The following is a 27236-nucleotide window of genomic DNA, read 5'->3' on the forward strand; positions in this document are numbered from 1 at the left end:
TTGAAAAAGGTCGTAGGGTTGCAACGTTGCCCTGAAGAATTCCAATGCTGTGTTGCGCAGGCGCATGCATGCTTTTTTATCTTTTTGTAAATTTTCGAAGTGTTGCAATATTGCGTAGAGTGTCGCGATGCTGCCCTGTTTTGCAGCAAATGGGTGCATTTTGTCTTCAAGCATTGAGCTAGCGTCAAGTTAGTGTTGTGGGAAGCGTTGTGATGTTGCGAGCATTGCTAAAGTGTGTTGACTTATTCTTTTTTAGGGGCAAAGTGGTAATTTGTCTTGGCACTTCTTTTTAAGTGATTCTTTTGTATCTTTTGACTCGGTAGCTCTAAATTCTTAGAAATAACTTCATTTATGTCGGGATTGAAATTTACCCATCAAAATAGAGATTTTAAACAAATAATTGAAGTAAAATTCAGGGAATTAGCATACAAAACATAGCTCTTTACAAGACCTATCAAGGAGAAGTTTTCTCTTTTCCACGTTTTATTAAGAAGAGAGAATCTATCATATTATAGTCTATCCAAGGAGAGAGGGGAAGTAACATCCCACTCTCCACAACCACCTCACTCCTTACAATGTAGGGGAATTATTTTCTTTAATCTAATTATAAACTAAATTAAATTAATTAAAGAGAAATTTTTACAAATAGAAAAAATGTCAAATTATTTTAAAAAATAATAAAAAAAAAGAAAAGAAAAAAAACTCTGATTGACTCTGGTAGACTATCAGTGTCTATCAGTGATAAACTTCTATCAGTTTCTATCACTGATAGATACTGATATACTCCTATCAGCCTCTATCAACCTCTATAAAAAAAGATTAAAAATTTGATATTCTGTGTAAATAGTTTCTCTTATTTTTCTATTTTTGAAAATTTCTCTTAATTAAACTAAATAACCATTAATTAATTAATTAATTTGTTTATTTAAACATCTTGTACTTAATTAAATACATATTTGAATCATATTCAAATCCATTTCTCTCTCATATCCTATAATTTTAATATGAATCTCATTCACATTAATTTTAACCTATAGTTTTAATAAGAATCTAATTCATATTAATTATCATTTGAATTTTATTCAAACATATTAATATTCTCTATTATATAGTTTAATTTTGGCTCTCGTTCAAAATAAACTTTATATTATAATATATTAAAATACATTATATTAGTTGTATCATATACAGTTAGTATAAACTTCCTTAGTTAATTTGAACATTTCAAATTCTTTAAAACTTTTGATCCTTGTTTTACCTAGTGTGAGCTAGAAATGGGACCTAATGGACCTAAAGATTGTAAATTCCAATTATCCAAGATTAATTAATTAAAATTTTTAATGAAATTAGTCAACATTCATTATCTATAAGGCACTCCACTAAAGACCCATAACTGCATTCTTATGCACTATATAACATGTTGCAGCCATGGATATAACCATTACAAGTAAGTCGATCTTTCACAAGTTGTTTATATTTACAACTAGATCAAATTATCATTTTACCTCTATATTTATCTCTTTGTCATTAAGTACCAAATCTTCTAATGAATAATATTTTTATGTCCAACCATATATCAAGTCCCTCCTGTGCTAGTGAGTAGGTGGGGCCCCATTGTTCAAGACCTGATGAGCACGTAAGAAAACTACTCATTTACTTACCATAAAGACGGAAAGAGGGAACTTCATCTTGTGTAGTTGTGTTCTCAGCTCCCCACTCAGTCAAGTCCCCCAAAATTGCAAGTGTATTGATTCGGCGACTAAGGTTATTCTCACCTATGCAAATCAAAAGATAAACCCTCAAAGGTAGAAGTCCATAACTCACTCAAGACTGAGATCGAGTTACATATGTTCACCGTTTGAGATATTAATATATTCAGTCAATGGTGTTACAAAGAGAGATTAAATACTTTGTGGTCCAGCATTATACAAACTCATTGTATAAGATGTCTCACTTGCATGTCTTTATATGAACAATTTGGATAAAATCATTTGTAACTTTGGGTCGTATCCATAGTGTTACCAGGATAAGTCACCCAATCTTATCCATATACTATAGATCCTTTAGGTTATTACTTGAACATGATCCACCTATATGTCAACTACATATTATTCAAGTCTCATGAAATAACCTTTGATTTGTACTGTAAGGGATAATTTATTTTGAATTTTTAGTAATTAAATTAAATACTATATTAAATAATTAATTAACTATGAGGCTTTAAGGCAAGTTAAACTGTTCACCCAGGGATATAATCCATGTTTAACTTTAGGACCTTAGATTTTAGGTCCCACTAGTTATGAACATTCAATACATATTAAATGTGATTGCATAGCCTAACCCTGGTAGTGAGATTACTCACTGAGTATTAGATATTCAACATTTTTTTTTAAAATGTTGTTTTTAGGTAAAAGTGAGAATATATTAGGGACTTGATGAGGAAATCTGTTGAAGGTATAATACGAGACTAGTGAATCGCTTCCACTTTAGTGTCATGCTTTCAAGATGTGTTTTGAATGTTTAAGAGAGAACTATTGAGTTTAGAATGTTTTAGAATGTTTTTTTAGGAATCTCAACTAAGTTGTGCTTTGGTGTTCTTAAATTATTTTTAGTGATGGTTTATTTATTTATAAAAGTTTTTTTATTAGTTAAATAGTCAACTAGTTTTGTTTTAAAATTTCATGTGTGGTATTAATGATCCAATAACAATTCTCAACAAGTCAAGTCGTTACAAAATTGATTTATCGATCTTGTATGTGGAAGCTTTACATGTTAATTTTGTACATTGGATTGACTTTTGACTTATTGATCTTGTACGTTGGATTGACTGTTAGGCTTGTTAATCTTGTATGTTAGATGAACCATTGGCTTGTTGATCTCTTGTATACTTGATCGACCATAGGCTTGTTGATCTTGTATGTTGAATTAGCCATTGAGTTGTTGATCTCTTTAATGGTTTCACTTTACTTAGAGAGTGTAACACGTGAATGTTCTCGAAGTTGAAGTCTTTGAAAAATAATTTAAAAAAAAAAAAATCTTGGAGAGACTGTTCTTCCAGGAGTGTTTAGTTTTTAAGAGTTTAGGGAGTCTTCTTATAGTTTGGATAGTTCTCTCTAAGTTCTCTTAGAATCTTAAATTTCTGAATCCTTTAAATGGGGAAAAACTACACTATTTATTGAGTTTTCACGTGAACTTTGTGGGTTTGAACTTAGTTGACATTTGAGTCCAACTAAACCTATTTGAACTCAGGCTTAATTCAACAAATTAGTTTATTGAATCCAATGGTCATGACGAAAACATGGAATATCATTGAGATTTGCCAACTTTTGAGTTTAATTTCAATTTAGTATATGACACCTTTGAATTACTCCCAAAATTTTTATTTATAATTATGTCATTAATTTAAGAAATGTCCTGACAATTTGTGATTGGTCAAAATTTCTTATTCAACAACCGGATAGTTTTGATATGCCTATTGACTTACTAATAACAAAGTTTTCTATGTATCAATCAATCACTCTTCTGACAATGTACTCCATCCATTAAAAAAACGTGCTTAACTAAGATGCATGCACCAAAGACTACTTAATAATGTGTTCTAACAAGTAAACAAAGAGACAAAGACCACATGACAAATCAACCATGGTAATTATTTATGGCAAGGTATTTACATTTACCATGTCGACATCTTTATATATTCATAGCTTTGATATCGATATAAAATGTTCATATACAATAGAAAAATCAATAAAATATAAATAAAATACCAACAAATATTATTAATACGAACTCACATATTAATAATATTAAATTTGAATTTGTTTAAAAAGAATGAAATGGTTATTTGATAATTTAAATAAAATATATCATATGTAGTAACTAGTAGTTGATAAAACTCCTCCAAAACGTTTAAAATAGGCAACAAAATAAATCCAACCGTCTATGAAAGTGAAAACACAAACAGTTTAATGGTGTCAAGACCATACGTTTTTTGGTGGTTGAAATGCAACCTCCTTTTCCTATGTATTTGTTTCCACATATATTTTTTGTGGTTGAAATGCAACCTCTCCTTTCCCAATGTATTTGTTAGGTACCCTTAAGAACAGAATTTTAAATATCATAAATATCTTTCGTACCATTTAGTTACACGATTTCGTTTTTAGCTTTTTAATCTTTTTGAAAATGTACCAAAATAATCTAAAATGAGAGTGAGCAACGGTCGGAATCAGTTTTTCGATCAAACCAACCACCAAACGAACTATTATCGGTTTAGTGAATGTTCAACCTGACCATGACCGTCGAGGAGTAAAAGACGGACAGTTTGATCAATTTTATTCTTTAACTTTTTTTTCTAAGATTTTTTTATTTGAAATTTTCTCATACCAAAACCGATCCCTCTCATTCTCCAACCAACCAACTTCAGTTCGATTGGTCGGCTCGATTTATCGGTCTATCATGATCACCCCCAATCATCAAACTATAGGAACTATATATGAAGTTTTATCAAGAGAAAATTGCAATATAGCAATCAAGCCCAAAATATTTACAGATATAGCATAATGTAAAAGGATTTGCAGATATAGCAAAATTTAGATTTTGTTTTCAATGTCTATCAATGATAGGTCATATCACCAGTAGATCTATCAACGATATATGATATCATGAGTTTATCAACGATAGAGTCTATCACTGATAGATTTTCTTATATTTAAAATTCTTTAAACATGTTGCTATACACTTAATTATTAGGGAAATTTTCATAGATAGAAAAAATATCAAACTATATACAGAAATAGCAAAAAGAAAAAACAGTAATAGACACTGATAAACTTCTATTAACATTGATCAATGATAGATTTCTATCAGTTTCTATCATTGATAGAGACAGATAGACGTTGATAGATTTCTATTCGCCTCTATCAAAGAAAATTAAAATTTTTCTATCTTGTGTAAATAGTTTCTTTATTTTTCTATTTTTGAAAATCCTCATAATTATTATCGCTAAAAGTACCACCCAATGCAATTATTCTTTTATCAAATGATAGGGACTAAAGTCTAATTTTTGAACCAATAACGATTAAATTTTATCTTTTTTCAAATTATGGGGACCAAATATATAATTTAACACCTTTTTAGTTTAAAGTATTTCACAAAAGTCTAATAAAAATAATTGTTATAGAAATTGAATGAATCAAAATTTCAAATTTGTAAACAGTTGGACATAATTTTAGGAAAGTTGAATCTAAAACGTAGTATCTATCTGTCTTGTTCATGATAGAATAAATTAGCAAGTAATATTCGCCATGTTCATGTTTTCTTATAATTGATTTTTGTACTTAAAAACCCAATTTCAAATGTGTCAAATGCAAAATTGTACGAGAAAAATTATATTTGATAATATAAATAATCCATCCATTTAAAAAACGTGCAACTTTGTGTGCTCAAATGAAAAGAACGTGATCGGCATCCAGAGTAATATGAGCCACAAGATATGCATCTATCTGCCACATCCTTACAATAATTCAAAATAATCGAAAAAAAAAAAAAAGAATATCGTTGACGATTCAAAGGTTTGTGATTTTAATCCGTTCATTTTTATTTTAAGATAGTCTGATGGAGAGATTTTTCTTTTATAAGGTAATTGCAATGAATAACATTTTCAGGGATAATAACCAAGTGTATAAAAGTATTTTTAAAAAAATTGCAATATAACCAAGTTTATCAAAATAGATTTCTATAGCCAATAGACTCTTACAAAATATATGATCTATAACTGATAGACTCCTACTAGAGATATGGTCTATTACTAATAAACTATCTAAATTTTATAATATTTGTATTTTTTTTTAATATTATATCTGGTAATATTTTGACATAATTGCTATATTTGCAACGGTTCATTTTTTCTAATTGTTAAAATAACTCAATCAACTTACAATGAGTTGTATATTTTTTTAAATCATTGAGAGGGAAAAAGGAGGGATATGTGGGATTTCTGCTTTAAACTTCGGCTGAGGTTTTCGCTTTGCTTCATGGGTTATAGATGACGGACGGAAAGAGGTATCAAATTTTGGGGTGGAATTGGATTCTTAAACTCTTGTAAGGACTATTCATTCTAATAGTTTACTTGAGTCTACCCAAAAGGTACAACGACTAGATTTTTTAGGACTTAAACTAGGCTATTACTATAGACATGCATGCATACAATTCAAATTGACATCTTTTTATGACTTTGTAAAACCAAATAAATAGCATAAAATACTTAACTATAGTTGAAGTTCATTTAACAGGTACCCTTCAAACCATAAAAAAAAAAAAAAAAAAAAGGACTAGAAAGTGCTTTTAAAAATCTAAAACAAAATACTAAAACTTCGAGTTCAAACATCAAGACTATAAATTTTAAAACATAAAATCCTGAAAACATGAGCGGAAGCATATGACTGGTTCTTACATTTACCTAAAAAATAAACACGAGAAAGAATGAGTACAAAATACTCAGTAATCCCACTACCGAGGTTTGGCTAAGCATCTATATCCTCTAGATGTCACTTTCTAGTGGGACGTACATAAATCTCTACTTGAATTTCTATGAGATGGCTAACTAGTGATTAGTTAAACCCACTCTACCGTAGATTAGGTGTACCCACAAACCTCTGATAAATCTCGAAGGAAATACAAACTTCTAGTGAAATCCCAAAGGAGATCACCATCTCCTGTAGATATCTAATTATGGGTAGTGGTAACTATCACTATCATTAATCATAACGACGTGTATCATAAAACATAGTCCCACGAATATGCAAATACATATCAACATGTTCAATGTTCATCTAGCAAATTATATAAACAAAATATTTTGGTTCATGCTTGCATTCATAACATGCTTTAAACATACTCAAGATCAGCTTATTTATCCTCATGAAACTCAATGCAAACGGTCTTAGAATTCTCAAAATCAATCTTAACTTTATCGTCTGGCACAATAGTAAGATTATTTTCCTCAAAATTTAGGTCTAAATCCAAAATTAGTTCCAAAACTCGATTCAATTGACGAACCTGAACCTAAATTAAATTTCAAATTTAATAACTTAATTTTCCACAACTACCCTTAATCCAAAGGGCCTAAAATTTTAAAATTCACCCAAACTTACCAAAACCGATCTTTTATAACGTCGGACAGCATACTTTCGATCTTAAAATTCCTCCAAAATTCGAATTTATGGCCCAAACATACCCATCTTGAGAGTTAAAATCCATATGACAGTTTTAATGACAATCCAAAAGATTTATTAAGGATTTGCCCAAATTTTCACCCAAATCGAACTTCCACCCTTGCTGGACAGCAGCTCAATTTCTTCTAGCACTTCAATCCAAGCTTCAAACATTAAAATCAAAAGATTTAAGCCAAAGAAAATTTGTTGGGTATTTAAGAAAATTCAAGAAACCCACAAATTACCCATTAAAAAAAAATTACCAAACCTTATCCAAAACAAAGATTCCAACGAAAATTGGTGACTGAGACATTGTCACAACCCCTAAGAAAGTTGTTACCAATACAAAGAATTTGTCCTCGAGCATATTTAGATTGACTTGTTAAAATACTCATTTTTATTTAAATATTTTTTATAAAAATTTATTAAAATACACTAGAAAAATTATTTTGAGTGATTGTCAAACATTTTAATTTTTTTTCAGAATAACATATTTTTTAAATTAAATACTTAAAAATTTATTCCAAACCCAACATTTGTCTCCAAGTTGGCTTACTCCCATTATTTCTGATTTTTAATGAAGTTTGTCTTCTCAAAGAAAAAAAAAAAAAAAAGACAAGTGTAGGAATGGTACTAATGGGCTTTAATACTTAGTTAAAAATATAATCATCTTAAAACTTTAACTTAATAGTACAAAAAATATTATTCGTTCTTTAAAATAATAATAATAATAAATCAAAATAAAAATGTAGTTCAATTGACATACAATGTGTTAGTAACAAAAAAAAAAAATGTACTTGAAATCTTCCCATCTCTATTCTACTCAACAAAATAGTACTACGAGTAACATATTTTTTTGTCGCATAACCAACGGCATAATTAAAAACTTCAAATGCATGGAATGTGTGTATATATAGACATCATATCCCCTAAAGGGTGCAGCTACAAAACATTCCACTACTAGGGATAGGGAGAGTGAAAAGAGAGGGAGAAAGTTATGGAAGCTGCTTTCTTAATCATTAGTCAATTGGCATACCAAAATTCCCTAATAGCCATATCCAAAACTTTTATTGTGTTTGTATTTATGGCTTTCATTTCTGTCATCTTTTCTCACTGTTATAACCTCAAAACAAAACGCTCAGTCCGACGAAAAGCACCTCTCCCACCTGGTCCAAAGCCATGGCCACTCGTGGGTTGCCTCCCAACAATGTTAACCATCAAATACCCACCACACCAATGGATTCATTCAGTAATGAAACAATTTAATACTGAAATTGCTTCCATACGCCTTGGAAATACTTACATAATCCCTGTCACTTCTCCGGAACTCGCTCTTCAATTTCTTAAGATATACGATTCTATCTTTGCATCACGTTCTTCCATTTCCAACACTGTTGATATCTTAAGTCGAGGATATCTCACCACAGCATTTTCGTCTATGGGAGACCAATGGAGGAAGATGAGAAGAATTCTTGCATCAGAAATACTCAATCCGAAAATGCTTCATCGAATGCTTGGCCAAAGAACTTCTGAAGCCGATAGTCTTTTACGCTATATTTTCACACTTACTAGTAAAAATGGAGGAGGTGCAGTGATTAATGTTAGAAGCATAACACAACACTATTGTGGTAACATTATCAGAAGAATGTTATTCAATAGAAGATACTATGGTAAAGGGAGGGAAGATGGAGGGCCAACTTTTGAAGAAGAAGATCATAATCAAGCATTGTTGACCATTCTTAGGCATGTTAATGCATTTTCTATATCAGATTTTGTGCCTTGTTTGAAGCCATTTGATTTAGATGGTCATGAGAAAATTATGAAGGAAGCTTTGAATTTGGTTCGAAAGTATGATGAACCCATTATAGACGAAAGAGTGCAGCATTGGAAAGTCAAAAAAATAAGAGTGATAGAGGACATTCTTGATATCCTTATTTCACTTAAAGACGACAATGGAAATTCGTTATTGTCAATTGAAGAGATTAAGGCTCAAATCGTGGTAAGCATTCTACAACTTTTGATGATAATAAATATGGGTACATTACTCTCATACAAATATATATACATGCATGTGTGATTAAATTATTATTAAATTCAATATTTGAACTTTAAAGTTTGTATCCATTTGATCCTTGACCTTTTTAAAAAAATGTCGATTATTTAATATTTGGATTTATTTGATGTTTAAATACATGGATTCTATTGGATACTAAATTGAAAGTTAAATGACTTTTTAAATATTTTTATTGTTCAAGGACCTTTTAGTTAGAAAACTAAAAGTTGATGAAATTATTAAACTGATTATTAAACACTTTTAAAGTTTAGAGACAAGTACTAATGAGAACTCTTTCCAACCTTAATAATAGGAGTTACAAATTGCAACAATAGATAATCCATCAAATGCAGTGGAATGGGCAATGGCAGAATTAATCAATCAACCAGAAGTTCTCAAGAAAGCTGTTGAAGAATTGGATGAAGTAGTTGGGAGAGAAAGGCTAGTTGAAGAATCTGATATCCCAAAACTCAAGTATCTCACAGCTTGTATTAGAGAATCTTTTCGACTTCACCCATTTTCACCTTTCAATATTCCTCATGTTTCAAACTCTGACATCGTTGTGAATGGTTACTTAATTCCCAAAGGTAGTGAAGTGTTGCTGAGTCGTATAGGTCTTGGTCGAAACCCAAGAATCTGGGAGGATCCAATGAGATTTAATCCAGAACGTCATCTAAAAGATGATACAGTGACAGAATTGGGAATATCAGAACCAAGTCTACGATTCATCACATTCACTAGAGGGAGGAGAGGATGCGTTGGTAGCTCACTTGGCACCAACATTACCATGATGCTATTTGCTAGACTTTTACAAGGCTTTTTTTGGAGTTTACTACCAGGAATCACAAAAATGGACTTCTCTGAAATCGATCACGAACTCTCTCTCCCAACCCCATTACAGTTGTACGTACAGCCACGTCTATCTCATAGTATGTACCCTAACCTTTTTGATCATGAACCAAGACCTACCTAAAACTACTCCATAGAATAAAATTATGTAATTGTCCTTTCAGCTGCTATATATATGCTTTGTGTGTTGTTTCTATGTAAACAACAAAAATAGTTTATGTTATAGTCATGTGTTTCTATGTATTCTTCCTCACTTATTACCGAAGATAAATTACATATGCAGTGGGCAATATAACAGTAAATAACTTGGGTGGGTGAGATAAATTATATTTGATTTTATGCTTTTAGATTTACGGGGTGAAATGAATAATGACAATTTAAAGCTAATATTGTCAAATTGAATAATATTTTATCATGGTTGTCACTTAGATGATTTACTTTCTTATGAAACATTAATTCCACGTACTATGTAATATATTTTGATCTCATTAAATCTACCATTAAAATTTAATTATATGTGCTTTTATATATTGAGGGGTGGGTTAATTGTATTATGTTGATAACTTTAGGAGTGGAATGATTATCCTACGATTATGGTAGTCACTCACATGTTTAGAAATACATTAAGTGTATCATGTTGTTAACTTTAGAAGTTGTATGACTATCCTCATTTAAAGTTAATGTGAATACCATGGTCAATACATAAGTATTTAATAGTTATTTCACATTATGTATATTATATAAACATCATGATATCTTGTGTGTTTTTTTTAGGGTCATAAGATTGTTTTATGCTTGGACAAATTCAAGACCTCGACCTATTACTTGGGTCCCTATTAAAGTAAGCATTTTAATTTTAATTAAATGATAATATACGTCTGATTAAAATATTTGTTTTCTTATAACGTGGGTTAAAATATATATGTATATATAGTGTGCTTAAAAGCTTGTTTGAGGTCGATTACAAGTTGAATATGAGGGATTCCAATGATCCTGATTTTTTTTTTTTTCAAATTGGTATAGTTAACACTTAAAAAACGTCAATAAAAGTGTATAGTTGACAATTAAAAATCGTCAATAAAATATTTTCTTAAGATGAAAAAAGTCGATAAAATAGTTTTCTTGACGTTCTTAAAAAATAGCCGATGGACAAAAATGTCAAAAAAGGATTTTTGGTCTTTTTTTACCATAAAAAAAACTAACTTTCTTGACATTTTATGGACATCAAAATAGATATTTTTTTACATTTTTTTACCATTAATAAAGACTAAATTTGTAGTAGTATTAGCTCAATCATAATTGACATAACCTATATATTTTTTTTAAGTTTCCATTTTGGTTCCCACATCGCTACTACTATTGTTGTACTGAATGATCCTAACAATCAACGTTGGGTTGAGCAAATTAGTGTTCTGACAAATAATATATTTTCTTAATTACCAATGCCAAAAAAATAGTAATCAAGGACGGTAAGTTTAGATATAATTGTATATATTTTTAAAAAATATTTATTTATTTTTAAATCTAGGCTAGAATGCATGGATGTTTTTTTTTTCAATTTACTTTTAAAGAATTATTTTTTTTACCATATAAAAATTTGAATTAAAAATCAGAAAAGATAAAAAAATATACATATTAATACATTGTTAATTAATAGAGTTCTAACAACCATGCTTAGTTGTAATAAGGCTACAACTAAGTATGGTTGTCCAATCGTAATGGACCTCATTCATGTGTCAATTATAATGAGTCTTAATTTCAAAGAGATTTGAATTTCTTTGAGTCTATTTACATAGATAGTCTGCGATCGTAATTTGATTTCCTCTGAGGGTCATTTATATTAACACTTCTAATGGAATGGGTGCTTCGTTTTCATTACTATAGTGCCCTCATTAATTCACTAATATTAAAGTGTCAAGCAATTACAACATATTATTTATCTATAATACTCTAACTGCTACATTGACTCACGTATAGTCCAGCTCACAAGTCACCTAGGCTCTCCCTAGATGTGAGATACCCTCTCAATTAAACTTTCGCTCCCCCTAACTGTAATAATATTAGTATTGAACACTTTGACTTCTGACAATTTGTGAGACTCCTCTCCACTTGATTATCTTCCTTGCAACTCAGTGAACTTCCTTCACCATGAATTTTAGGTGCTCCCTAAGAGGGATAAATCCTTTTGGAGTATGAAGTCTTAAGTTCCCCCAAAGACCTAGAATCACTTCTCTTCAGCGATGCCTTAGACTCTCCTTAAGACAAGTAAAATCTTTAAGCTCTTTGAATGATTTATCCAAAGGGTACGCATAGCAGAATAAAATGGACAAAGATTGATAAAACCTATGATGCAGAAAACGACTGTCATGAACAAGTTGGTTGTCAGGACAAATCTCAATGATGCATTATCTTCTTAGAAAGAATTACACTCTTCTCATTAAACAACAAATGCAGCAACCTTCTAAGAAGATCATAATTCACCATAAAAAGATCATGGCCAATTGAGAAAAGAAATTCCATAAAATATTTTTCTTTTTCTAAAAAAAAGATGCACCATAAAAAGAAAAATATCAATCAATATATTTCTATAGAGATTTCTAGAATTAGAAAATGAAAATATTCTGCACTGAGTAATTCTACAGTAATTCGACATGTCTGAGGCAAATTTTAAGACTTCATTTGTGACAATTGAAAAAACTACCAGAAGCTGCCCAGAAAAGTATATAGACAATCAACAAACAATACCCCTTATCGCTCCCAGCCCCCTCCATCGGAAGTGTACTTTCTTCAATAATTACTTTATGTTTCTATGCTAGAGAATGATAAATATTTAGGATGGGGTAGTTTGATGACTCCCTAAATGAGCTATTTTAGTGCTTTCAATCTAGCTTGTTTAGAATGATTAATGAGTTTAAATGTCTATATTTATAGGAACTCGAGTATTACTTGCATTTTTGGAGTGTTGTGCATCATTTAGGATTAATATGGAGCTCTTAGGAACTTATTTGAGCCACTGAGGCTTCAAAAAAGATCAAATGACCAAAATCCCCTCAAAAGGCCCGCATCGGCACAAAAGGTAGAAAGTAGTAACATCTAATAGCTCTGGGGTGTCACTACATTTTCTAAATTTGCACGACAGTGCTGTAGGAAAAAATCATTGAGATATGGCCCCACATAGATGTCGCAACGTTGTTAATAGATCATATATATGTATTCTTTCTCATTTTAGGGTTAGATGTCGATTTTTGGAGCTCTAAACTCGGTTTTGGTCATTCTTGGTCAAAATCCATGAGATTTCTCTTGATTTTGTTTTTTAATAAAGATGATGACATCGAGTATCGAGATTTAATCACCAGTTAGACTGGATAAGGTCTCGGACATCAATTTTAAGATTGTTGAGTGTTTATTTATGAGTTTATGAGATTTTGATGAATGTTATGGTTTTTTCTAATTGTTCTTGTTTTCTAATCTTTGATAGAATCCATGTGCAATTTATGTTCAATTGATGTGACAGATTAGTCGTGTCAAAGCGTAGGTTGTTCATATATGCTATGTACACTAGGTTTTGTAACAAAAGCATGCTTAATTTGAGTAAGAAATAGGTAGAGTTATATTTATGGTGTTATCTCTAGCATTACCAAGGTCACTTGTAACAAAACATATGTTGGGATTGATGCCTTAAATCTCGTAAGGTCATATAGTTTATAAATATTTTGAACAAACTCATTGTTTATTTAATAAAATATATGATATTTTATTTCAGATTGTAGTAGCATTAACCACAAACCAAGCATTAACCATAAACCAATAAACTAACATCCAAGGTTATCTTGTAGCTTAAACATGTATGTAGAGACATATGGGTAGATCATATTTAAATGATAACCTAAATGGTCTGTAGTAGATGGATAAGGCTGGGTACCTTATCTTGGATAAGGTTGGCCCGCTTTGTAGGTGTTACAATTCTTGTAAAGTACTACAAATAATTTGATCCTAATCATTCACGTATAGACATGTGAGTGAGGATATTCTATACAAAGGAGTTTGTATAAGACCGGATCATAAAATGTTTAGTCTCATTATATAACGTCGTTCATAATGTAGACTTACATTTTACCCGGATGATCATAGGTAACATGACCTGAATCCTGAGTGCGTTGTAAACTCCTGCCTGAGGGCAGTCCTTTGATTTGTATGGGTGAGAGTGCCAGATCGCCGACTCAATATGCCTACTATTTTGGGGATTCGTCTGATTGGGTAGTTGGAAACACAGCTACATAAGAATGAATTCACTCCTTTGCTGAGGTTAGGGTAAGTAGATAAATTGCTCCCTTAAGGGTTAATTTTGGGACTTGAACAATGTGGCGTCACACCCTCTCCTGGCCCGAGAACGGTTTAGTCATAGTTGGACTATGATATATTATGCATTGAAGGGATCAGAAATACTTAAGGAGTTAGATGTAACTACAGGGAAAAAATGGCACGACAGACCGAGCTAGACGATAGAGCTAAACGATCGCATAGCTTTCACTAGACGATCGCATAGTTTTATCTAAACAATTGGGCATCGACCTATGCGATAGGTCTCTAACTTCTCCCACTTGCCCAGTCGTGTATGCGATCGTTGTTTCCTCCGTTCGTCTGACTCACATCAAGTCCAAACAAAGCTCACCCTCTGGATTCTCACACTGAGAATACCAAGATCACCTTGTTGGTGGTGTCAGACTCAACTCAACACCGTCGAGGGTTTCTGGAGGTCGTTCGTGGTGCTGCGGAGAAGTTCGTGTTGCGGAGGAGTTCGTGACTGAGAATATCGTTGAGGACGAGCGCGAAATGTTCGTGCTGTGTTCGCGCAGTGTTGCGATTCTATAGATCTAGCGCTCGTGGTTGCTGTTATTTGCTCAGAGTGCACACCAGAGCGTGGAGACGCTTCTGTCGTTGTTAATACAGTTTTTCCCTCTGTATATTTGTTGGTTCATGCTGTAATTTCTCTATAAATTGTAAAACTGCTTGTATTGAAGTTGTCTGTAAATGATTTGTTGATTCATGATTGTAATTTGAAATAGTCTTGTTCAGCTGCTCATGGAAATCTCGAGTTCGATTTCCTTCAATTGATATCAGAGCAAGGTTCTCTGATATTCCAAATTACAAATCTGAATCGAACGGTTTTTATAGTCGCGGTGGGTTTCTGCATTTGTAGTTAACCGTTTTCTGCATTTGTGGATGAATTTGATGAATGTTACGGGTTTAAATTGCCTTTTTGTTAAAGCTTTTGTTATTACAAAGTGTTAATTGTAAGGGCCCTTTTTTTTTGGGCGAAATTAACTTTGCAATCGAGTCTGTAATTCGAAAAGTTTGAGTTTGTCAGGACTTTCGTGATGAAGCTTCGATGCATGGTGATGCAGTTCTCAACGAAGAAGAAGATCAAGCATTGATCGGATCTTGTAGCCTCAGGTAAACGAGCGTAGGGATTTTACTAAGCGATCGTTTAGATATTTTTTTAGACAATCGTGTAGTATTTTCTGAACAATCATTTAGCTAATGCTAAGCGATGGGGTAAATCGTTTACCATATCACGTAGCATTGGTTGCGCGATCGTGTGGGCGCTGGAGGTTCGCGATCGTAATGGGAGCATGCAATGTTTGTCGTTTAGTAGAAGGCGCGCACTAGATGATCGTGTAGTTAGCAAACTTCATTGCCTTGTTACTACCTATGTGATCACGCGTATGCGATATGGAGACGCTAGCTAAGCGATCGCTTAGGCGATAGTGCTTCACGGCATCATAGTCGCTTAGACGATCGTGGAAGGCGGGCGTCGTGCGGAGCGCGCTAAGCGATCGTGTACTTCAGGCTTCTTCTCTTTGTAAAGGTACACGATCGTGTAGTAATATCTAAATGATCGTTTGGATTTTTCTAGACGATCGTATAGTAGATGCTAAACAATCGTTTAACTCCGGAGCGTTGGTAGGCGATACAGCAAAGGATTTGTTTTATCTTGTAGACGGCAGGGTGCACACGATGGATGGTTGGAGAAGCAATGCTTTGTCGAGCGGTTTAAGCCCGGTTCGCCTATTTGAACCGGAGACTCCCTGTCTTTGTAATAGTTAGCTTTTTTTCTGTGTTTTAAGGAAATTTTACCCCGTTCATCAACTTTTATTGCTTATACATGTAATGTATGGAACTTATATGTCAAAGTGTTTGTCATATAGTTCAAACCCACCCTAGGTTGTGCAATTACTCCATGTATTATAAATGTTATAATCAAGCATGAAGAAATTACTTGAAAGCATGTGCATGCATCATGAAATATAAGAGTTATATTTTTTGCATGCATTGAGCATTGTCATGCATCATCCTTTTATTATAATTGTTATAGTCTAAGGGTGAATGGAAGCATGTTTTGCTTGTTTCATTGTGATTTTGTATAAGTGTTATATAAAAGAAGTAGCAATGAATGGATAATACATTGAGCATGACAACGCATCTCTATCATATTGTGCCCGTCGATTAACCTTGAAAAGACAATTACCGAAGTAACGGCGCAATGCGATAATCGGTCAAGAGCTATGCTTCGACCGCATGCGGTAATAAAAATAAACACCGCATGCGAACCTATGATCGAAAGATGCAATTGAGCAACGCAAAGAAGAAGGATTGAGACACGTGTACAACTAATCGTTGTGTAGATTTGACGGTCCGATTGCATAACAGAAGGAATAATATCCCTCCATCTTTGGAATTTCCATAACAAAAGTGGGGACCACAAGGCAGGAGTCAAAGGATCTGCTCCTATAAATACCCCAGCGATTTCAGAGAAAGATATGCTATTTGATACTGGGCTAAATGCTGTAAGATTTTAGAGAGAAAAAGGTTGAGCTGAGAGTTGAAAAGAAGAAATTCGAGAAGAGAAAGAGATAAGTCTGAGAGGTAAATCTCAGATCCGACCAGCTGTATACCCGATTGAAGCTCTGTGCAGAGACCCCTGCTACCAGTAGAGCAAGCCTGAGAGGGAAGCTCTTCTTGCCATTGGAACCATCCGATCCGGCAAGTAGATCTCCATCGAATCTGTGCCACATTGTTACCGGATTATATCTGTTCTATCTCTGTTTCATTGTATTCCATATTTTCTTTATCTCTTCATTCACACATCATGTATCAAACACTTAATAGAAATATTGAATGTTTTGATAGATTTCGTTTACCATTCTTTGTCTGTTTCCGTTCACCCATTAGTCACTTTCTTCATGATGTTTTCTTAATCCCTTGATGAGCAATATGAATCACCAAGAACTTAATATGTATTAAAGTTATAAAATACGTTTAGCTAAAGCATGTTGGACGACATCTTTACCTATGAGAGCAGAAGTGAAGATGTCATTCTTATCTATCTAGAGAAGGTCAGAAGAGTTCGCTAACTAAAGCGAGTTTTACTTCCAGACATGGAAGCAACCTTGCGTTCATTTCATTAAACTCTGTTTCACCACAGGCACGTGGGAAACGCGGCTGATCACTGAAAGGTGTACGCCAAGAGAAGAGCGGAACTGTATTTATACTTTCAATTCAATTAAGAACTTGCATTGTTTGTAATATTTATCTTTCTCTTTCTAATCTGTTCACAAGACTTGTCGTCTCATCTCACGTCTTTGCACAACCTTCACAACCAGCCTTAATCCTAGTATCTTGCATGTAAAGCCTATATCTTGTAACATCTAGTTTAAGTTTATTGTATTTTTATGTTTTATCGCATTTTTACCATTTTCCTTTATTTTACTGTAATTTACATACTGTACACACTTTTATCAAGAATTAAAAAACCCGGTCGCATATACCATGAACATACCGCAATAACCAGCACCACTTCCCCTGTTCGACCTCCGATCACACCGAGAAACTTGCGATGGAATTACACTTGGTTCCATCGTAAGGAAACTTGGGACAATGCAGGGCATACTACTTGAGCATCTCTAATTAACGCATAAATAGTAGTAGTATCGAATCATCATGAGCAATAAATATCATACATATAAATCACGCGTTACACTCCTCGGTCACGAACTCCTCCACAACACGAACTTCTCCACAGCACCACGAACGGCCTCCAGAAACCCTCAACGGTGTTGAGTTGAGTCTGACACCACCAACAAGGCGACCTTAGTATTCTCGATGTGAGAATCCAAAGGGTGGGCTCTATTCAGACTTGTTGTGATGCAGACGAACGGAGAAAACAACGATCGCGTACATGACTGGGCAAGTGGGAGAAGTCAGAGACCTATCACATAGGTTAATGCCCAATCGTTTAGATAAAACTATGCGATCGACTAGCAAAAGTTAAATGATCGTTTAGTTCTATCGTCTAGCTTGGTCTATCGCGTACATACTCTACACGATCGTTTACCTTGGGCCAGTGATCGTCTAGCAAAGATATACGATCGTTTAGTAAACACTGCACGATCATTTAGCTAGCACCTGCATGATCGTTTAGCTCGCCCAGCCGTCGTTTAGTAAATCTGTATTTACTTGACGACTTCCGTGAGTTTCTTTTCACTGGAGAGAAAACTCAAAACCTTTTCAAACTTTTGTGAAAAACCTTCTTTCAAAAATAGGAAACCACTTTCCTTTTAAACTCACGGTTACCATGATCCAATAATCACTCACTACTTTGGTTATTTAAAAGAAAAAGTATTGATTATCTAATAATTAGTATTATTATAAACATAAACTATAACCAACTTATCATACTATTATTTATAACCTATAGTTTTAATATTTCATTTCATGAAACATATAAACTATAGTTCTCTTTCTATTCCATGGTACTTAATGTAAATTTTATTTACATCAATCCTCCACTAGATGTATCTTATACATCATACCGATTATATCATATATAATCTAAATACCTATTGTCAATTTGAACAATTCAAATCAACATCAAGAACTAATCCTCGACAGAATCCAAGCTACCAAGGGGACCTCATAGACCTGTAGATCCGAAGCTTCAACGGTACGTGAATAACTAACTAAACTCTTTAGTCACGGGATCCACCATCTGTTAACTGCCAGGCATTCCACTAAAGATCGACAACTGAACTCTCCTCACTACAGATATATTATGTGTCCATCTTAACCAATTAGCAGTGGGACAACTCTTCACAGATCGCTCGTAAGTACAGCTGGGCCAATAACCATTATGCCCCTGTAGTTACATCTGTCTCTTTAAGTACCACTGATCCCTTTAATGAACATAAGTCATAGTCCTACTATGACTGAGTCTTCTCTTCCAAAGAGAAGTTGTGGCCATTATGTTCAAGCCCCGGAATCAGCCCTTAAGGGAGCAATCTCTCTACTTATCCCTGCTTCGGGAGGAAAGAAGTGAATTCCATATTGTGGATTGAGTTCCCAGCTCCCAGATCAGACAAGTCCCCAAAAAGGTAGGCATGTTGAGTTGGAATCTGGCCACTCTCACCCATACTAATCAAAGGACCGCCCTCAAAGGTAGGAATTCAAAAAACACTCAGGATTGAGGTCGTGTCACCTATGGTCGTTTAGGTGAAGTATAAGTCTTTAGTATCAACGGCGTTATAGACAGAGTCTAGTCATCTCGTGGTCCAGGTCTTATACAAACTTTTTGTATAGGACGCCACTACTCCACGTCTCCACATGAATGGTCAGGATCTACCATCTGTAGTAGTTTACAACACTTGCAAACTTCTACAAAGTAGGTCGTATCCATATTGTCACTAGGATCAGGTATCCCACCTTAATCCTTATACTACAGACCGATTTAGGTTATCAGTTAAGGCATGATCCACTTGTATATCACATATACATACTTAAGTTCACATAAGATAACCAAGGAGCTTTGTTTATTGGATATGAGTAAATGCCAAAATTAAATAACACTTATTTTATTCATTTAATAATGTGCATCTTTACAAAACAACGAGACTCCGGGAGAATTAGGACACCCATCTCAACAATCTTCCACTTGTCCTAATGACTCGGGAGACTAATGTACAATACAATATAAAAATGTACAATATACAATAAACTAGGGCATACCCCAGTATCATCTCCCACTGTTATCACAATAAAGAGTGGTAGACAAATCCATATTTGGAACAACTTCCAAATCGATAAGAAACTTCCTCAGCCAAACAGCCTCTTTAGTGGCTTCACCAGCCACTATGTATTCGGCTTCCATAGTGTAGTCCGCGATGCATCCTTGCTTGATGCCTCGCCAAACTACAGCCCCTCCATTCAGATTAAACATTGAACCCGATGTCGATTTTCGAGAATCTCGATCGATCTGAAAGTCAGAGTCTGTGTATACTGTAAGGATTACATCCTTATCTCTATACACAAGCATGTAGTCCCTCGTTCTTCGAAGATACTTGAGGATCGTTTTGATCGCCGTCCTGTGATCAAATCCTGGATTAGACTGATACCGACTGACAATCCCTACTGCATAGCAAATTTCGGGTCTGGTACACAATATTGTATACATCAAGCTTCCTACAGCAGAAGCATAGGAAATCCGTCTCATTTATCAACCTCTTGAGGTGTCTTAGAACATTGATCCTTAGACAGAATGATTCTATGCCTGAAAGGTAACAATCTCCTCTTGGAATTCTGCATCGTTTACCTAATCAACATTTGATCAATGTATAATGCTTGAGACAGGGCTAATCGTTTGTTCTTGCGATCTCGAATGATCTGGATCCTTAGAACATACTGTGCCTCACCCAAATCTTTCATTTGGAACTGGGCAGCTAGCCAACTCTTAATGTCAGTCAGATATCCTACATCATTCCCAATGAGTAAGATATCATCCACATACAGTACCAGAAAAGTTACTGAGCTGTTGATGATCTTCTTGTAAATACAAGGCTCATTAACGTTCTGGTCAAAGCCAAACGACTTGACAGTACTGTTAAATCTGATGTTCCAAGATCGAGATGCTTGTTTCAGCTCATAAATGGACTTATTAAGCTTGCAAACTCTTTGCTATTGATCTAGAACTACGAACCCCTCTGCTTGAGTCATATAGATGGTTTCCTCAAGATTACTATTCAGAAAGGCAGTCTTGACGTCTATTTTCCATATTTCATAATCATAAAATGTGGCTATGGACAAGAGAATCCAGATAGACTTTAGCATGACAACAGGTGAGAAAGTTTCCTCATAGTCAACTCCTTCAACCTGGGTATAACCCTTTGCCACGTTTCTAGCCTTAAAGGTTTGCACCTTTCCATCTACACCTCTCTTTCGCTTATAGATGCACTTACACCCAATAGGTCTTACCCCATCAGGTGGATCAACAAGCTCCCAGACGTTGTTGAAGTACATAAACTTCATTTCCTGGTTCATGGCCTTAACCCATTCATCTTTGTCAACATCCTCTATTGCTTTCTTAAAAGGCAATGGATCCTCGACCCCATCATTAGTAATGACGTTTTGGGCTTCAGTCAAACTCATGTAGCGATCCGGTGGGTTCATAACCCTCTTACTACGTCGAGGCAGTCTCAACTCTTGAGTTGGTTAACTAGATGTCCCGACCTCAACAACTCTTGTTGATCTGTTGGCCTGTTCAACAACTCTTGTTGAACCCTCAACAGTCTCAGTCTCACTAGAGATCTCATGTAAAACGAGCTTACTTCATGGCTTATGATCCTTCATGTGATCTTCTTCCAAGAAGATAGCATTAGTGGAAACTAAAGCAAAGTTTATATTTCAATTTAATCTCTTTATTAAGACTTTTGCATGAGAATCAGTTATCTTTCTTAAGTCACTCACTGGGCTTACAAGCTCACCTCGTTTTCAAATGTTTTCCTTTCCCCCAAGTAGCAGTCAAATCCTCAAGAGATAGCTTTGCATCTGCTTTTTCACTAAAGGACAGTTGTAACCCATCTGTTAGGTGGTTACTGTAAATATTGTACATATGTTACAGTTGTTCATATAGGGACTAGGGTTTTGGGCATCGGAACTTGTGAATCTAGTGATGTAATTACTCTAAATAAGTTGTGCTTTTGAATTAATAAGTTTTGGCCATAGAGGCATCCGTTGTATATGAATTTATACATTGGTATCAGAGTTATTTCCACAAGAGTTATTAGGCAGTAAGTGTCAACAAAAAGGTTGATAACTACTGCAGTCATGTCCTTTCCTAGGTTCAGAGGGTAGTTTAGGATGGGGTGTGACAGCTTGGTATCAAAGCAAAGGTATACGTAAAACTTGGGAAAGGATTGTGTGTAATGGGTGAGTGTAAAGCATAATATTTTTGGTGAAAGAGAGAGTTCATGCATTAGATTAAGTCCCATAAGTAAGTCCCTAACATGTGTACTTAATAATTAGGCAAAGATGTTGAGAAGAAGTGGCAGGCTGAGCAAGTAGACTGAGGAGGTAATGTTGACCCTACCAGCAGAGGTCTTGAAGCTAGACAGAACCCAGATCCGAAGGGGAAGAGAGTTTGAGACTTCTGCAAATGAGTCAAGTACCCCACGAGTAGATGTAGTTCCCAGATGGAGGATTGAGTATTTGATAGAATCGCCCAGAGATTGGCAACGAGTGTAGGATCAATTCAGACCGATCCAAAGAAGAAATTCGGTGTCGAGAGGCTGAAAGCTTTAGGTGCCACGACGTTCATTGGAGCCACAGATCCAATAGATGCTGAGGTCTGGGGTTTTTGAAAAAAAAACTTTGAATTTGAGAAATGTTTTAATGTTATGAGATGCCCTGAGGATCGTAAGGTCGAGTTAGCGGAATTCTTGCTACAGAAAAGGGCTGAGAAATGGTGGAAAGTGATAGAGGCCAGAAGAAGTAATTCAGAAACTATGACTTGGCATGAATTCAGACAAGTATTGAAGATAAATACTACCCTAGTGCTTTTAAAGAAGCAAAGAGAGAGGAATTCCTTAGGCCAACTCAGGGATTGATGACGGTTGTTGAGTACGAGCAAATATTTACTGAGTTATCTCAATATTGCCCTCGATCATTGCGGGAGAAAGAGAGATGCAGAAGATTTGAGAATGGCCCAATTGGGTGAATTTCACTCAGTTAGTTGAAACTGCTATCAGAGTTGAACGGAGTGTAGCGAGGGAAGATATACTGCAGCCAGATGCGAGATAGTTCAGGACACTTGGAGAAACGAGAGGTAAGATTTTTAGACCCCCGTTCTTTGGACAGTCAGGTATGAGAAGTTTTGGAGGCACGAGCCAACAGGGTTCGAGTCGAAAGAGGTCAAGACCTGCAGCTGGATCGAGTGATAGATCAGTATCAGGTCGTATTAGCGAGTCAGTAGCTAGTACAGGAACGAGACCACTATGTGTAAACTGTGGTAGGCACCATACAGGAGTATGTTATGGCAACAGGAATGTTTGCTTTCAGTGTGGACAAGCGGAGCACTTTAAGAAAGATTGTCCTTAGCTAGGTCATGGAGCACAAAGTGAACAAAGAGGAGTTGGCCAGATTGTAGGCCAACCTAAAGCGACCGGAGCTAAAGGTGAAGGATCCGGTGTAGCTAAGCAGAAAGTGGTAGCTGGATGACCTCAACAGCAACAACAACAAGAGCAGCAGTAGGGTAAAGTATACGTTGTGAGACACCAGGAAGCGGAAGAGGCTCTAGATTCGTAACTGGTACGATAACTTTATGTAATCAGTCTGATTATGCTTTATTTGATCCTCGTGCTACGCACTCATTCATATCTAGCATGTGTGCATTGCATATAGATAGAGTGCTTGAGCGTATGAATGAGGATTTGTTTATCTCTATGCCTGTAGAAGATACTCTAGTTGTACATGAGTATTACAGGAATTGTGAAGTAATTCTTGGAAATCAGAGTTTATGGGTTGACTTGATTCCATTAGAATTACTAGAGTTCGATGTTATCTTAGGTATGGATTTCCTAAGTAAACACTATGCCACTATAGATTGTTTTAAGAAAGAAATAATGTTTAAGAAACCAGGTGAAAAAGAGATAACCCTGATAGGAAGGAAAAGAATACTTCCAGGAAGTTTAATATCAGCAGTGAAGGCTAAAAAGCTGCTGAGTAAAGGATATGAAGCCTATTTAGCCTATATAGCAGTTTCATGGGATAAGAAGCTGAGACCTGAAGATGTACCTGTGGTACAAGAATTCTTAGATGTGTTCTCTGAAGAATTACCAGGCTTACCATCTGATAGGGAAATAGAGTTTACCATTGAGTTAGTTCCAGGTACAACACCTATATCCTAGGCACCATATAGGATGGCACCAACAGAACTGAAGGAGTTAAAAGTTCAGTTACAGGAACTTGTGGATAAGGGGTACATTAGACCTAGTGTGTTGCCTTGGGGAGCGCCAATCTTATTTTTCAAGAAGAAAGACGGTACTCTTAGATTATGTATAGATTATAAACAGTTGAATAAGATGACCATTAAGAATAAGTACCCATTGCCTCGTATAGATGATCTCTTTGATTAGTTAAAGGGAGCCACGGTGTTCTCTAAGATAGATTTGAGATCAGTTTATCACCAATTGAGGGTGAAAGACACATATGTTCCAAAGACTGCATTTAGAACTAGGTATGGACATTATGAGTTCCTAGTAATGCCGTTTGGATTGACAAATTCTCCTACAGTATTTATGGACTCGATGAATAGTATATTTCATCTTTATCTAGATTAGTTTGTGATAGTTTTCATAGATGATACACTAGTATATTGTAGTAGGGCAGAGAAGCACAAAGAACATCTGAGGATGGTGTTGCAGATGCTAAAGGAAAAGAAGTTATATGCCAAGTTTAGTAAGTGTGATTTTTGGTTAAACCAAGTCATATTCCTTGGGCATATAGTTTCAGTTGATGGAATTAGCGTTGATTCCCAAAAGATAGAAGCAATAGTCAACTGGGAATGACCCATGAATGTAACAGAAGTACGCAGTTTTCTGGGTTTAGCAGGTTATTATAGGAGACTCGTGAAGGGCTTTTCTAAGATAGCTCTACCATTAACAAAATTGACCAGAAAAGATGCAAAGTTTGAGTGGTTGCTAGAATGCGAGCACAGTTTTCAAGTGTTGAAACAGAGGTTAGTGTCAGCACCCGTATTAACTTTACCTACACCAGGTAAAGAGTTTGAGGTCTATTGTGATGCATCCCGACAAGTGTTAGGATGTGTGTTGATGCAGGAAAGAAAGGAAGTAGCCTATGCTTCTCGTCAGTTAAATAAGCATGAATGTAACTACCCTACGCACAATTTAGAGTTAGCAGCAGTTGTGTTAGCTCTAAAGTTGTGGAGACATTACCTGTTTGGTGAGCATTGTCATATATTCATTGATCATAAAAGTCTGAAGTATATCTTTGATCAGAAGGAGCTAAACTTGAGATAGAGAAGATGGATCGAGTTGATCAAAGATTATGACTGTACAATTGATTACCACCAGGTAAAGCAAATGTGGTAGTTGATGCTCTAAGTCGAAAGACCAGATCATCTAGAGTTAGTATCTGTTCAGTGAAAGGTGCACTGATACATGAGTTGTATAATGCTAAAGCAGCATTATCAGTTGGTCAAATAGAAGGTTTACTAGCTTCATTTCAAGTACGTCCTACTCTCGTAGAAGATATTCTACGTGAATAGTTAAAGGATTTCAATCTTCAGAAGTTAGTTGAAGAAGTAGGTAAAGGATTAAGGACGGACGACCAATTAAGAGAAGATATGTACCTAGTAACTTAGCACTTAAACAAGCTATTATAGAAGAGGCACATAGTTCAGCTTATGCTATGCATCTAGGCAGTACGAAGATGTACAGAACATTAAAGAGATCGTACTGGTGGCATGGTATGAAAAGAGAAATAGCAGAGTATGTTGACAGGTGTCTAATATGTCAACAAGTTAAGCCAGAAAGACAAAGGCCAGTAGGATTACTTAATCCACTCCCAGTACCAGAGTGGAAATGGGAGCATGTTACGATGGATTTCCTGTAACGAGCTATGATGGTATATGGGTAGTTGTGGTTAGATTGACAAAAACAGCTAAGTTTTTACCTGTTAAAGTTACTTTTACCCTAGACCAATTACCTAAGTTATATGTTGATCGAATTGTGAATTAGTTTGGAGCTCCAGTTTCAATTGTATTAGATCGAGATTCCAGGTTTACGTCAAAGTTTTGGCCTAGCTTACAGAAAGCTATGGGTACCAAGTTATATTTCAGTATCGCTTTTCATCCACAGACGGATAGTCAGTCTGAGCGGACAATCCAGACATTAGAGGACATGCCGAGAGCATGTCTATTGCAATTCAAGGGCAGTTGGGATACGCATCTGTCGTTGATCGAATTTGCGTATAATAACAGTTACCATTCGAGTATCGGAATGGCGCTGTATGAGGCACTATACGGAAGACCATGTAGAACTTCGATATGTTGGAATGAAGTCAGTGAAAGGAAATTACTAGGTCCAGAACTTGTGCAACAGACATCAGACAGTGTTAAGATTATAAGAGATAATCTTAAGACAGCTCGAGACAGGCAAAAGAGTTATGCCGATAAGCGAAGAAGAGAATTGGAGTTTGAAGTTGGTGATAAAGTATTTCTTAAGTTATCTCTGTGGAAAGGAATACTCAGGTTTGGTAGGAAAGAGAAATTAAGCCCGAGGTATATTGGACCTTACGAGATAATAGAAAGAGTTGACCCAATGGCGTATTGGTTGGATTTACCTCCAGAGTTATCTCGGATCCATGACGTGTTTCATGTGGCAATGCTTAGAAAGTATGTGCCAGATCCTACCCATGTGTTACCTGAGCAACCAGTATAGTTGAAAAAGAATGTCTTATGAAGAAGAACCGGTGGAAATTCTTGACAGAAAAGAACAAGTCTTAAGGAATAAGACAATCCCATTGGTAAAGGTACTATGGTGAAACCATTGCACGGAAGAAGCAACATGGGAAGCTGGAGAGCAAATAAGAAACAAGTATCCGTAGTTGTTTAATTGACGGACTTGTAGCGAAATTTCGAGGATGAAATTTTCATAAAAAGAAGGTAAATGTGAACCCTGAACCCTAATTTCTCTACTTGAGTATGTTCCTTACTGAGACCAGTGTGGTGAGTAGGTTGATGTGGAAACTAATGTGTAATGGTAGAGAAAAGGGTG

General features: G+C 35.0%; 1 protein-coding gene across 1 annotated transcript; it reads left to right on the forward strand.

The window, feature by feature from the left end:
• Positions 1–8159: 8159 nt before the first annotated feature.
• LOC120070942 (tryptophan N-monooxygenase CYP79A68-like) lies at positions 8160–10338 on the forward strand. Its single transcript, XM_039022866.1, has 2 exons — positions 8160–9210; positions 9578–10338. The coding sequence occupies exons 1-2, from the start codon at positions 8209–8211 to the stop codon at positions 10235–10237; spliced, it is 1662 nt and encodes a 553-aa protein (XP_038878794.1). The 5' UTR covers positions 8160–8208; the 3' UTR covers positions 10238–10338.
• Positions 10339–27236: the final 16898 nt, after the last annotated feature.

This window comes from Benincasa hispida, chromosome 2 (assembly GCF_009727055.1).
Source record: "Benincasa hispida cultivar B227 chromosome 2, ASM972705v1, whole genome shotgun sequence".
Lineage (NCBI taxonomy): Eukaryota > Viridiplantae > Streptophyta > Magnoliopsida > Cucurbitales > Cucurbitaceae > Benincasa > Benincasa hispida.